General features: G+C 36.7%; 1 protein-coding gene across 2 annotated transcripts; it reads right to left on the reverse strand.

Moving 5' to 3' along the window:
• Positions 1-4306: 4306 nt before the first annotated feature.
• Positions 4307-11903, reverse strand: LOC108204985 (ABC transporter B family member 2). 2 transcript variants are annotated; one of them, XM_017374717.2, is made up of 12 exons: positions 11477-11903; positions 11334-11388; positions 11055-11230; positions 9825-10025; positions 9074-9333; positions 8021-8561; positions 7420-7796; positions 6788-7197; positions 6146-6387; positions 5750-5997; positions 5219-5631; positions 4307-5084 (listed from the first exon to the last, which is right to left on the reverse strand). In XM_017374717.2, the coding sequence occupies exons 1-12, from the start codon at positions 11762-11764 to the stop codon at positions 4540-4542; spliced, it is 3756 nt and encodes a 1251-aa protein (XP_017230206.1). In that variant the 5' UTR covers positions 11765-11903; the 3' UTR covers positions 4307-4539. The 2 variants fall into 2 exon arrangements, with proteins under 2 accessions (XP_017230206.1, XP_017230205.1); XM_017374716.2 differs by having other exon boundaries at positions 6788-7200.
• Positions 11904-12607: the final 704 nt, after the last annotated feature.

The following is a 12607-nucleotide window of genomic DNA, read 5'->3' on the forward strand; positions in this document are numbered from 1 at the left end:
GGGGAAAATGTGTATATATACCTTTTACCTTGTCGACCGTCTACGGTCGAAAATATATATATATTCGACCGCGGATCCGGTCGAAAATATATATATTCGACCGCTTTTCCGGTCGAATTTACCATGTACTCTGTTTTCCCAGCGAAGCTACTGCCACTACTCTGTTTTCCCAGCGAAGCTACTGCCACTACTCTGTTTTCCGCGAGAGCTACTGGAACAAGTGCTCTGTTCCTAAGAAAAAACATCAAAATAATACATTTTTTATGCATAAATATAAAAAATGGTTTAAAAAATATAATTTTGTCATGTAAATTTAATTAAAAATATTTCTTCTAAAATATCATCATAAAAAGTTAAACTAATACAAATTTGAATAAAAATAAAAAATTACATTAATTCTACATCATCATTTTGTTCATCTTCTTCGTCCTCGTCTTCATCATCGTCTTCGCTCTCGTCTTCATCATCGTCTTCAACATTATAATTCGGTGCGAATTCATTTTCGAACATCCTCAAGTCAATAAAAAAGTTTGAAGGATCACGAATAACTACACTTTCAACATGTGATGATGAAGCATTTGACACCGCATTTTGAAGTGCATCATCATCGGGTCCTTTTTTCTCTCTAGGCGACGTAGTTTCATCAACTTGCCGGCTCTTTGTTGTTAAAACCGTATACCATGATGATTTTGTATTTGAAATATTTGGTGCATAATACACTTGATGAGCTTGACTAGCCAACACAAAAATATCTTCGGCGTTTAGTTTTGACTTGACATCCACTGTAGTGATCCGATGTCTATCTACTTTGACATGTCTCGTAGTATCAAACCAATGACATTTGAAGACAATTACTTGTTGTCCATTACGATAGCGGAGCTTCAAGACTTCTTCTAGCCTTCCGTAATAATTGTCAAAATTTTCATTGTAAGACGTCCCTACAATATTGAGCAATGACAATTAGTTTCTCATCAATAACAACATTCAAAGAAAACAACAATAATTCAACAATTAGTTTCCTACCAAAGACAATTACACCGGAATTTGGTGAAGTGAGCTCATTTTGATTTGCGCAACCGAATTTATAACCATTCACCTTGCATCCTTTGTAAGATTCAACTTTTGAAATTGGACCTCTTATTAAATCTAAAAATTTATTATTGAGATTTTCATCATCTTGTACCCTTTTTTGGAACCATCCTCGAAATTGATCTTTTTGAAATTGTTCTCTTTCGGCATGATTCAAGTTTGGGTGACGTCTATCCACCAACTTGTTGAATCCACTACACATTTAGCAAATATTAATAAATATTAAATTGAAATTTTTGATAATAATAAAAATAGTCTAAAATCATACCGCAAATATTTTCCGACCTCCGGCGAATTGATAAGAACATAGTATGTTATAAGTCTATGTTCATCATCACTCAAGATCCTATCTCTAACTCGTAGAATAGGATGTGTCGGATACGTGTAAACTTCTACCAAATCGGGATCATGAAATGATTGGGGTGCTTCATTTCGACGCAAACGATTATGAACCGTTTTGACATCGTCATTGAAATACAATGAGCAAAAGTGTATGCATTCCTCCTCGATATAGCGTTCTGCCATTGAGCCCTCGGCTCGAGCTTTGTTTTTCACTTTCAATTTCAAACCGTGCAAATATCTTTCAACAAAATACATCCACCTACCATTAGCCGGACCCCCCAGCTTACACTCAGTGGCCAAATGAAGTGGCAAATGCTCCATTGGATCAAAAAATCCCGGAATAAAGACTGTTTCAAGTTTCGACATAATTCTCACTATATCTTTCTCCATTTTTACCAAATCTGTGTATTTCAAAGTAGATGAGCACAAATCCTGGAAGAAGTTGCACAACTCGATAATAGGATCAGCTATATGTCTTGGGAGTAAGTCACGACAAACGATCGGCAATAACTTTTGCATGAAAACATGACAGTCATGTGATTTCATCCCACGAATACAATTCTTTTCCCAATTCAAACATCTAGATAGATTTGATGCATACCCATCTGGAAGTTTCAACATGTCAATCCATTTGAACAACTTATTTAGTTGTTCCTTCGAAAGCACATAAGGTGCGTGTGGTTTGGCACCATCTTCTTGAATCCACAACTCACGATGTACACGTAATTCTTGACAATCATATCTCGCTTTTAAGTTATCTTTTGACTTCTGCTTATCATCAAGAATCGTGTAGAATATGTTGTCAAAAACGGCTACTGGAAAGGAAAGGGGAAAGGTAACTTATTTTTTTGGGCGGCTAAATTCGACCGACTCTGGTCGAAATTAACTTTCGACCAGAAACGGTCGAAATTATTATTTTCGACCAAACACGGTCGAACTTATCAGGCGACCGGAAACGGTCGAAATTATATTATCGACCGAAAACGGTCGAAATTATATTTTCGACCCGATACGGTCGAATGTTTATTTTCGACCAGGATCCCCTTAAAAAATTCAAAAAACAAAGTGCGGGAAAATTCCCGCCACATGGATATTTTCGACCGGCAATTATTTTCGACCAAGTTCATGGGCGGGAAAAAGTTGAAGGGTTATTTTCGACATAATAATTTCGACCGGCCTTAATTTCGACTGGGTCCGGTCGAAAATAAACGGTCGAAATTAGCCGCTTTTCTTGTAGTGGACCAGTACTATTCACTGATCCAAATTTGGATCACTTTTTAGTCCACGGTTGGAGTGGTTTAGTGGACCGTACATAAATTATGTGCACCTGCTTTTTACTGTTCAGTCATTCTCTTAAAGACATGAAACATTGGGTAGTTTGGGGAAATATAAAAAAGTGATTTCTTGTTTAAAGTAAAGAAATGGATTTGGAAAAGAAGCAGAAAATTTGGAGTTGTGGTTATTCACAAGCAAGCTCTTGGAGAGAAGGTAGCATTTTCAGCTTCCTAAAAATGCTTATATTTATTTATACAAACGGGTTAAGAAAAGCAGAGCCTCCGCTTCTTAGAAACAAAGACCCCGTTATTACTTGTATTCTTCCCTCTGCAGCTACTTATGTTTAAGATATATTTTACATAAATAAACTGTGTTGCTGCAAACCAGTAGACGTATGACCAGCTAAAAGATAATTTTAAATTGAGCACAAAAACACATGTTATTCGTGCAAAGATAATTAGCTACCAGACATCCTCACCAGCAGAGAAGCAACAAACAGAAGTAAGAATCCAAATCTGATCACTAACAATGTGCTCAACAGTGTGTATTGGCGCAGACATTAGAGTCAACCAGTAATAAATTACCTTCGGCAAACCTTTAGCAAAATGTCTTCAGCATTGTTGCTGAGTCTCCACTCATCATTCGTTGTTATTTTGTCAAACAATTAATTGACAGATATTTTTCTGTTGTTAAATTTCGTTGCAATACGCCATTATTTTAATAGTGGTCTATCAATTAATTAGGTGTCTGTTATTTATAAATTTAGGAATTATTAATACACTCTTATCCTGTGCTGCACAGGTTAGCCAAGCAGTGAGTATATCTATAGTAGATTCATGCCTAGAAAATTATTGTTTTGGGAGATATTTATTTTCGACAAATCTTAAGAGTATGGAATGGGCGGGAAGATGTTCTCGGGAAGACAACATTTAGACCAAAGCCCACAGGCATATTAATGGACAATGCAAACAATCTTCAGGATTATGTGAAGAAAGCACTTTCACAGAGAGTGATGAACATTCCTTACCATACTAGATCAAGAAGATAGTGGCTTGAATGTGAACCAATCATACATTAGTGTTATCATGGAGGTTTGTCTCGAATAAATATTTGAAGTGGGTATATTGTGCGTGTTTGGGAAGTCGGCTTATCCGCTTTTTTTAGTATAAAAGTGGGTTTTTGCTTAACTAGTACTGTTTGGCAAAATATTAGGAAGCCCAAAAAAGAAGCCACTAAACCTAGCTTTTTTTTTGGTTGCAGCTTCTTCCAACAAAAAACTAAGTCACGGTATCCAAACATTTTTAATAACTTACTAATCCAACCCAACCTTTCACTTATAATCCACTTCTTTACAATAAGTCCCCATTATATTCAGTTGAAAATACAAAAGATCGCATTGGAATTAGTGAAGCAATCAAGCCGCTACAGGTGGTGAGAGTCGGACTTCAAGGGTGTGGACAGTAACCTGGCGCAAGAGTTGTTTTGCACTAAAATGACAAGGGTTAAGGCTGGGTTTCAAGATGCGGTGCACAGGGCAATGCTTCACACATTACATTTCATGCATGCAAGGAAAATATACCACACAAAAGAAACCAAGACAAAGTAAAAATCATGAGTTTTCCTATACCTGAGTTTATTAGTACAGTAAAATGAACAGGAAATTCAATATGTATGGATTTACTTCATATTTTCAATTATTTGAATATTTTAGATAATCATTTTTGCACTGGTAACACTTTATGGGTTGGTTGAGGGAAAAAAATGGGGGTACTAGGAGAAAAGAGATGTACTTGAGATTAAGCCCTCAACCTGATGTTTGCTTTGTTTGTGTGGTTACATTTGTTGCTGCTGCTGTAGGCTGATTAATCTGTAGTATGGACCATCTCTGTTTTCGACAAGAGTGGCGTGAGTTCCTTGCTCTACCATCTTCCCATCCTGCAAAACTGATATTTGGTCTGCATTTTTTATGGTGGATAGTCGATGTGCCACCACAATTGTTGTTCGGTTCTGCATAAGTCTGTCTAAAGCGGATTGTACTATACGCTCAGACTCCACGTCAAGAGCACTTGTGGCCTCATCTAGTAACAAAATTGCAGGGTTTTTTAGAACAGCACGAGCAATAGCCACTCTTTGTTTCTGACCACCAGACAATTGCACACCGCGTTCTCCAACTTTAGTTGAGTAGCCTTCAGGAAGAGCACTGATGAAACTATGCGCGTTAGCAAGTTTTGAAGCTTCTATTACTTCAGCCTCAGAGGCTCCCTCTTTACCATAAAGTATATTTTCGTAGATTGATGTTGCAAACAGAGCTGGTTCTTGTTGGACAAGACCAATGTGCTTCCGGAGAGACTTGAGCTTTAGTTTCCTGATATCTTTGCCTGTGGGAGTTGATCACGTGCTTGTTAAATCAGACTGCTTGCTTATATAAAATTGTAAACCAAAAAGAACATTACAGTATTAAGTTATTCCTAGTTCAGTGTCTCAAGTTAATAGATACTCTTGAAAAACTTACTATCAATCATAATCTTCCCAGCCAACGGGTCATAAAATCGAAGTATTAAAGCAAGTACAGAGCTTTTTCCTGATCCACTTTGCCCTACTAGAGCCATTGTCTTGCCTGCATGAACTCTTAGGTTAAAGTCTTTGAAAATTAGAACGTCTGGCCTTGAGGGATAGCTGAACTGAATACCCCTGAGCTCAACTGTACCATCCATTTTAGTGACATCTTCTCCGACATCACTCACCACCTCTGTCTTACGGTCCAGCAACTCAAAAACTGATGCTACCATTTGATTACCTTTTAGAAGGTCCGGTGCCATTGCCAATGTTTCACCCATGGCTAATGCAGTAACTATCAAAACCATAAATGCCTTCATAACAGACTTAAAGCTAGCTAGTCCTTTTCCCATCAAAACAGAACCATACCTATGCATAATATATATTTGTATCAAAGCTCCACCTTATAGCATCTATATAAGCTTCTTATAAAAATATGGATAATATAATATATGGCACAAAAGGCTACAGGACTTGGGGTACTTACCACAGGGCTAGGCCATAAGCTGAAAATATGAAGAATTGCGAGACTCCATAAAATATACCAGCAATTTGACCACGAGTAAACGAACGCTTGGAAGGCTCCACAAGCTCACGCCCATAAAGATCGAGTACCTTTTCCTCTGAACAAAATGCAGCAACAGTGCGAATGTTACTCACTGCCTCACCAGCAAGCATGTTGGCTTTAAGATAAGCTTTGCTCAAGTTCCCACCATACCCTTTCATGAAGAGTTTCTAGAAAGGAATTCAGAGTCAGTATGAGTAAAAGGAACAAAAAGAAAGAGATCAAATGTACGGAGGTCAATCCAATATGGAACTACAGATAAGATAAGAGGTCATAAACTAAAACAACTGTAACTGTAAGGCGGCAAGTGAGACAAACCTCACTAATGTGGCCACTTATGATCAACGGATATGTGGCAATGACAACAAGTGTGAGCCTCCAATTCAAAATAAAAGCGATGATGAATGAAGTGATGATCAGACCTACATTCTGTATTAAAATGGTAGCGCGGTCAACAACAACAGTTCGCAGTAAAGTTGCATCACTCTCTAATCTAGATGCGAGCATAGAACTTGTGTTTTCTGTATTATCAAACCATCCGATCTCATTCCTTAAAATAGCTGCAAGAAGATGTAGGAGATTATTTAGATAAGGATGAAAATTCAAGGTCATAGTTTATCAAAGGGAAGAGATATACAAATAAATCTTTCCTTTTTTCTTTTTGATAATTAAACATACTCACACACTCAATCTTGTTCAAACTCTCGACCTCGGGTAAAAAGAGCAAGGGAAATACCATCTTACCACAAGGTTGTTGTGTTTTCTTATTTTTTTTATAATAAAAGCATGTATAGCATATGCTAAGAAATAAATATACAAACTTCTAATTTGTCTACTATTGTATTGCCAACTTTTAGATTGATGTACGACAAAGAAATATATTGTTTCATTTGCGTGATCCAGTCAGCATTAAAGTTGATAAACGAAGGAGAATAAGAAGGTATTGTCGCAAATTTTTACCAGAAAACATTCCCTCACGAACACGAAGAGTAAGGCGCTCTCCCATTATCCCAAAACTCAGGTGAGCAATAGCATGAATGATGACAGTAACAACAGCGCCCACACAGAAGAGCAGGGAGATCTTTTTAACTTCATGGCGTGTTGTGTCCCAGTCCATATAATAAGATACAAGAGCTTGAGTGATACCAAGGGCAAAGAGAGGCATCAAAGCTCCAGCACAAAGTGCACATATGGTTCCGGAAACCCCATACATCCAATCTGGAGTAACCATGGAGTACAATCTTCCAGAGGAAACTGGAGACGACTTGACAGTTTCTACTTCAAAACCAACTTTGCCAACAGACTCTTTATCTGAACGAAAACTTCCGCCAAAACTTCTTGTTCTTCCAGATAATTCACGTGAAAATTTACTGCTGAAATTTTATTTGCAGAGGTAACAAAATGTTAGCATATGTACATAAACGAATTAGAAAATATAATAAGTGTTTGTACATAGGAGATTGTCATTAGAGAGTAGAAGAGTTTGTTCAATAGTTTGGAAGGAGAATATAATAATGATCTCTTATAAAGAAAAGCATGTAATAGAGGCCATTAGTTGATTAAACAAAAGAGCCGGTATGCTTTTGCAGAACCTGAGTGGTTGTCCCAATGGACCGTTTGAGGGGAGTTGTTGCTTGGAAGCTGCTTCCTGGAGTTCAACAAGCGATGAATAAGCACCATCTTGTTTTAAAATAAGTTCTTCATGGCTTCCGGTTTCCACTATCTTTCCATTTTGAACAACAGCTATTACATCTGCGTTTCTTATGGTAGAAAGCCGATGAGCCACAACGATAGTTGTGCGTCCAACCATCACACGGTCAAGGGCCTCTTGCACACTCTTTTCAGACTCTGCATCGAGTGCACTTGTAGCCTCATCCAAAAGAAGTATAGCAGGGTTTTTAACTATGGCACGAGATATTGCAATTCTCTGCTTCTGCCCACCTGATAGTTGCACCCCTCTTTCCCCCACCTATAAAATTGTATAATATCATTACAAGGTCATCCATGTTGCGCTTTTATTATAATGCTAATTAGATGTTTTGAAAACACAGTTGTACTGTATAAAGCAGAAGATATAGTATGCCGTACGTTTTAGGTAGACCATACAATATCCCTCCTTGTGTGTGTTACAGGGATCAACATTCGTGTTGAACCAACAAGTGAACTATAGTAGCTGTAAATTTGGATCTGTACCTGAGTGTCAAATCTTTCAGGAAGATTGTTGATAAAAGCCAGTGCCTCTGAAAGTTTTGCAGCACGTGTGATCTCTTCAATGGTCGCATCATCTTTCCCATAGAGAATGTTCTCTCTGATGGTTGTAGCAAAAAGGGCAGGCTCTTGATTAACTAATCCAATTTGATGCCTAAGCCACTTTATGTCAAGTTCTCTGATATCAATTCCATCTAGTAAAATCTGTCCAGAGAGGGGCTCGTAGAAGCGTTCAATTAACGATATAACTGTGCTTTTTCCAGATCCACTTCCTCCCACAAGTGCTATCACTTTTCCAGGAGAAATATCAAGGCAGAGCTTATTGGTGATTACCACATCAGGGCGGGATGGGTAACTAAAGTACACGTCCTTGAATTGGATGTGCCCCTCAACTTTCTGCAACTTTCCACCCTTTTTTCCGCTGTTTTTGTTTACAGTATTTCTCTCTATCATTTTAAAGATAGGATAGGCAGCACTCTTTGCTCGGAGAAATGCAGTAATATCAGGGGCTGACTGTCCAAGTGACCTGAAATGGTCTAGGCATATTATTTTCCATAATCTCAGACCTTGAATATGATAAGTCATGAATCTGCTTACACAACAGTTGTGCAAAACAGATAATCACACTACTGCACACTGAAAATATTCATTTTTGCCAACAGCTTATGGCTACTATCTGAGATGTCGTCATCAGCATGTTGCAATTATATGAAAAAGGACCGGTGCAAATAATGATATATGAAGCTCTAACAAAGAGGGCATCAGAAAAGTGCCGTCATACATACATATGTCAAAAATTTGTGCTATTGGGAATGTTCCACTTTTTATTTTTCATGTAATTATATCATGTATATCATGTAATTAAATGTTTTGACAATGCAGAATGTTATTACAGCAACCCAAAGTCAAGGGACCAAGGTAAAGAAAGTTTCTTCTAATACGAAGGCAGACAATAATTGGATTAAAGGAGAATTAGTAAGAACAGCATGTTCAATATAATGGCAACACATAATAAATCACACTACCAGAGAGACTTACAAGCTTGCAATAACAACATTGCACATGGTTGTGAAGGAATCTCCACCATTAGCAATATGCTTGTGAACAATTATGCTTGTAAACCAAACCAGCATCGACCACGAAAGGAAAAGTACACAGTGCAAGGTGCCAAGTCCTAGACCCTTGGCTAGACCTGCTCTCCTCCCATACTTGTAGGTGTCCTGTAATGCTGATGTATATGATTTCACTGCCTTGTCCTCCCCTGCAAATGCTTGTACTGTTCTCACATTTCCGATCACCTGAAACAGAAACATAACATTTCCGATTTGAATATAATGCATCCATACATCACAATCGAAAAATCCATACTGATACTTCTAGAACACTGTTAAATTTTATCTGAATCAATTACATTGGATATTTACCTGCAGAAGACAATGCATGACATTCCACATGATATATGCAGTAAATGGTAGTAAATGAATTGCTTTATAATAGAATCTATTATAATAATTAGCTTTTAATATGTGAGCAAAAAGCAGAACAAGATACTATTTCATCCCAGTACTATTAATGAGGCAACTAAAAAAAGAAGCAGGATCTACTTTTTGAAATTGACAATCACATCCTCGACAGAACTTACATCATTACCAGGCAAATTGTTATCTTTGCGTTTATGGCAGTGATCATAAAAATGTGTGCGTGCGTGTGGCAGTGATAATAGAAATATATCCGTCTGTTTAAGTGATCATAAGAATGCGTGTGAAGATAGAGAGGTCAGAGGAGAGACCTCTTGAGCAATTTCCCCAGCTTTGACATAGGATTTGCGGACACGGGCAATGAGACCAAAAGCAACGAAAGCGTAAACACCACCAGCAATAGCTATGAGGGGAACGATGGAGAGTGTGACAAGACTTATCTGCCATACCCTTATAAACCCTATTATAAACCCTGTTATGAACCTGCTTATGTAGTGCATAAAGTTTCCCACCTGCCATTCAAATTTCACCAAGATCAAACCAATAAAATCAAGAGATCATTACCAAACAATGAACCAAAAATGATGAATACCAAAGTTCATTCAACTGATGCAGGATCATACTAGGTAGGGTCATATGATTCAGAGTCTGCAGGCTTGTTATTGTGCAATGTGCATTACAATGATTTTAATTTGTTATTTGGATATTAATCATTTTAAAAACAATGAAAAAATTATGAAAAATAAGAATCACTTTCGATCAATAATAGAGTGCATAAAATACAAGAGACATTAATAGGGGTGTCAATTCATGCAGATGTGAGAAGCATATTAGCCAAAGAATGAAACTCACAACCACCAAACCAAACACAACTTTCACTCAACTCCGAACCCACCCATTAATACTGCTCTCGTAAGACAAGTTGAACTCTCTCTTCGCCCCACTTCTCACTCCTGTTCGTTACAGGGATGATAACAACAGCCTCTCAACAGGAATATCCGTTTCTTCCATTTCTTTACACTACTATCCCCGCTTCATACTAAAATTCTGAGAAATTATACCAAGTCCGATGAATCGACCAAAATTATACTCCCTTACACAAATGCCCAACACGCGAATTTGATGATTAAATTCGAGATCTCAAATATATCATGGAAAAAAAGTAAAAAAAAAAATCATATTGCAAGTTTGTAGTGTAAGGCTGTCAAATGGGACGGACAGTTGGAGGTGTTATTAATAAAGTTGGTGGTAAAGCCATCAATGATGTTGAATTTTGTTACCGTGTCTAGTTTACAGATATCAAAATCAAGGTCCTAAATTTGAAACTTACCGGCACTATAATCTCTACTAGTGTCTAATTAATTTTTCCTAAAATTTAGTGATGTTAACCCGACAGGCTGACAAATACCCGCATCTTATCATCCATCGCTAATAAAATGTCGAGAGTTCAAGTCCCGTCAAAAAAACATTTGCTACGATATTTATCTGTTCACAGAAAATGTAACTCAAAAAAATCGTAATTTTTTTTATACTGAAATTACCTTCTCAGAAATGGCATCCTGGACTACGATAATATCGCTGGTGATCGCAGAAATGACTTCTCCGGTGGAAGCTTCAGTATCAAAAAGACTGATGTCTTGATTCAACATAGACCTCAGATAGGCCATCCTCATCTTTGCTGCTTGTCTTTCTCCAGTATACATCCAGAACGCCACCTCTTTATTTTATCGATTCAATATACATGCAAATATGCAATATTAATTAACACTATTCAATATTAATTACATTAACACAATTTAGTTTAGAAATCAGACTCGTACCCATCCATGATGAAAACAATATAACTGCACTTAGATATACAAAATCCAACGAATACTGCAAAAAACAATAACATAAATCATTAATAAGAAGAAAAGTAAATTAAATTAAATTAAGTTAAATTAAATTATAAAAATAAAATTACCTTGGCAACTTTGTGAGAAGCTGCAGCAGGAAACAAAGCAGCAAGTCCTATAACATCAATCAACTTTCCAAAGAAAATAAAGAAAACAGGAACAGAAGCACCATGAATACAAGCTCCCACCGATCCAAAAAACATTAGAAAATAATCAAAAGAATCCGCAAACGCGAATAATTTAAATAACGAGACGCTTGGAGTTGGCGGTTTCTTGGTTTTTTCTTCCTCCTCCTTCAGATTATTATTTTTTCCGGCATCATGGACGCCGGAACTTGATGCAACTTGGAAGCTCATTGTGAGCTCCGGTGTGTGTGTTTGTGTGTGAGATGAAAATGTGGGTATATAATGAATGTGAAGAAATTTAGAGGAGGGGAGAACGGTGGGGATTTATTGAAAGAGGTTTGGGAAGTGAATGGAAGGGAGAAAACTAGTAGACATTTAATTATTAGGGAAAAGGTTATATAAATTGGTTGAGTAAACATGTGAGATCACAAGAGGTGTAATTGTGAAACTAGCATTCTTGGTGAGTTCAGTTTCGCGAGATTTTGGAGGGGTGCAAAATCTGCTTGTTGTGTTTTGACTTATTTGTTCTATTTGTTCTGTCTCTTTCTTACTCGGTCCATATTTTTACGTCAAGGCTATCTGTGTATATCTTTTACATGAGGGTAAAAATCGGAAATCGAATCCAATCAGTTGATCTATCAATTCACCATGAATCGGGGACTTATGAGAAATCTTTTATATATTTTTTCTATGATCTTGGAAATCGAGAATCAAATCTAATCGGTTAATTTATTAATTCACGAAGGGGGATTTATGAGAGTTTTTTTTTTTTTGAATAAATTAATTGTGGATTTTCAGTTACATTTAGTGTAATTTACAAACCCATAATATTTTTAAAGTTAATCGGAGAATTTTTTAAATCAATATGAGATTTTTATAATAATGATTTTTTCACAAATATATTTCAGGTTTCAGTGTTATTATTATAAAAGTATACGATTTAAAAAATGTTGAGTATGGGTGAAATGAATTTAAAATAGAATTATATATAATTCGAATTATTATTCTTGAGCTGGTATAGATTTGTTAAAGTTTAATGCGAGTGGCTTGAAATAATAATTAAATCTGTCTATT

Source organism: Daucus carota, chromosome 1 (assembly GCF_001625215.2).
Source record: "Daucus carota subsp. sativus chromosome 1, DH1 v3.0, whole genome shotgun sequence".
NCBI classification, from domain to species: Eukaryota; Viridiplantae; Streptophyta; class Magnoliopsida; order Apiales; family Apiaceae; genus Daucus; species Daucus carota.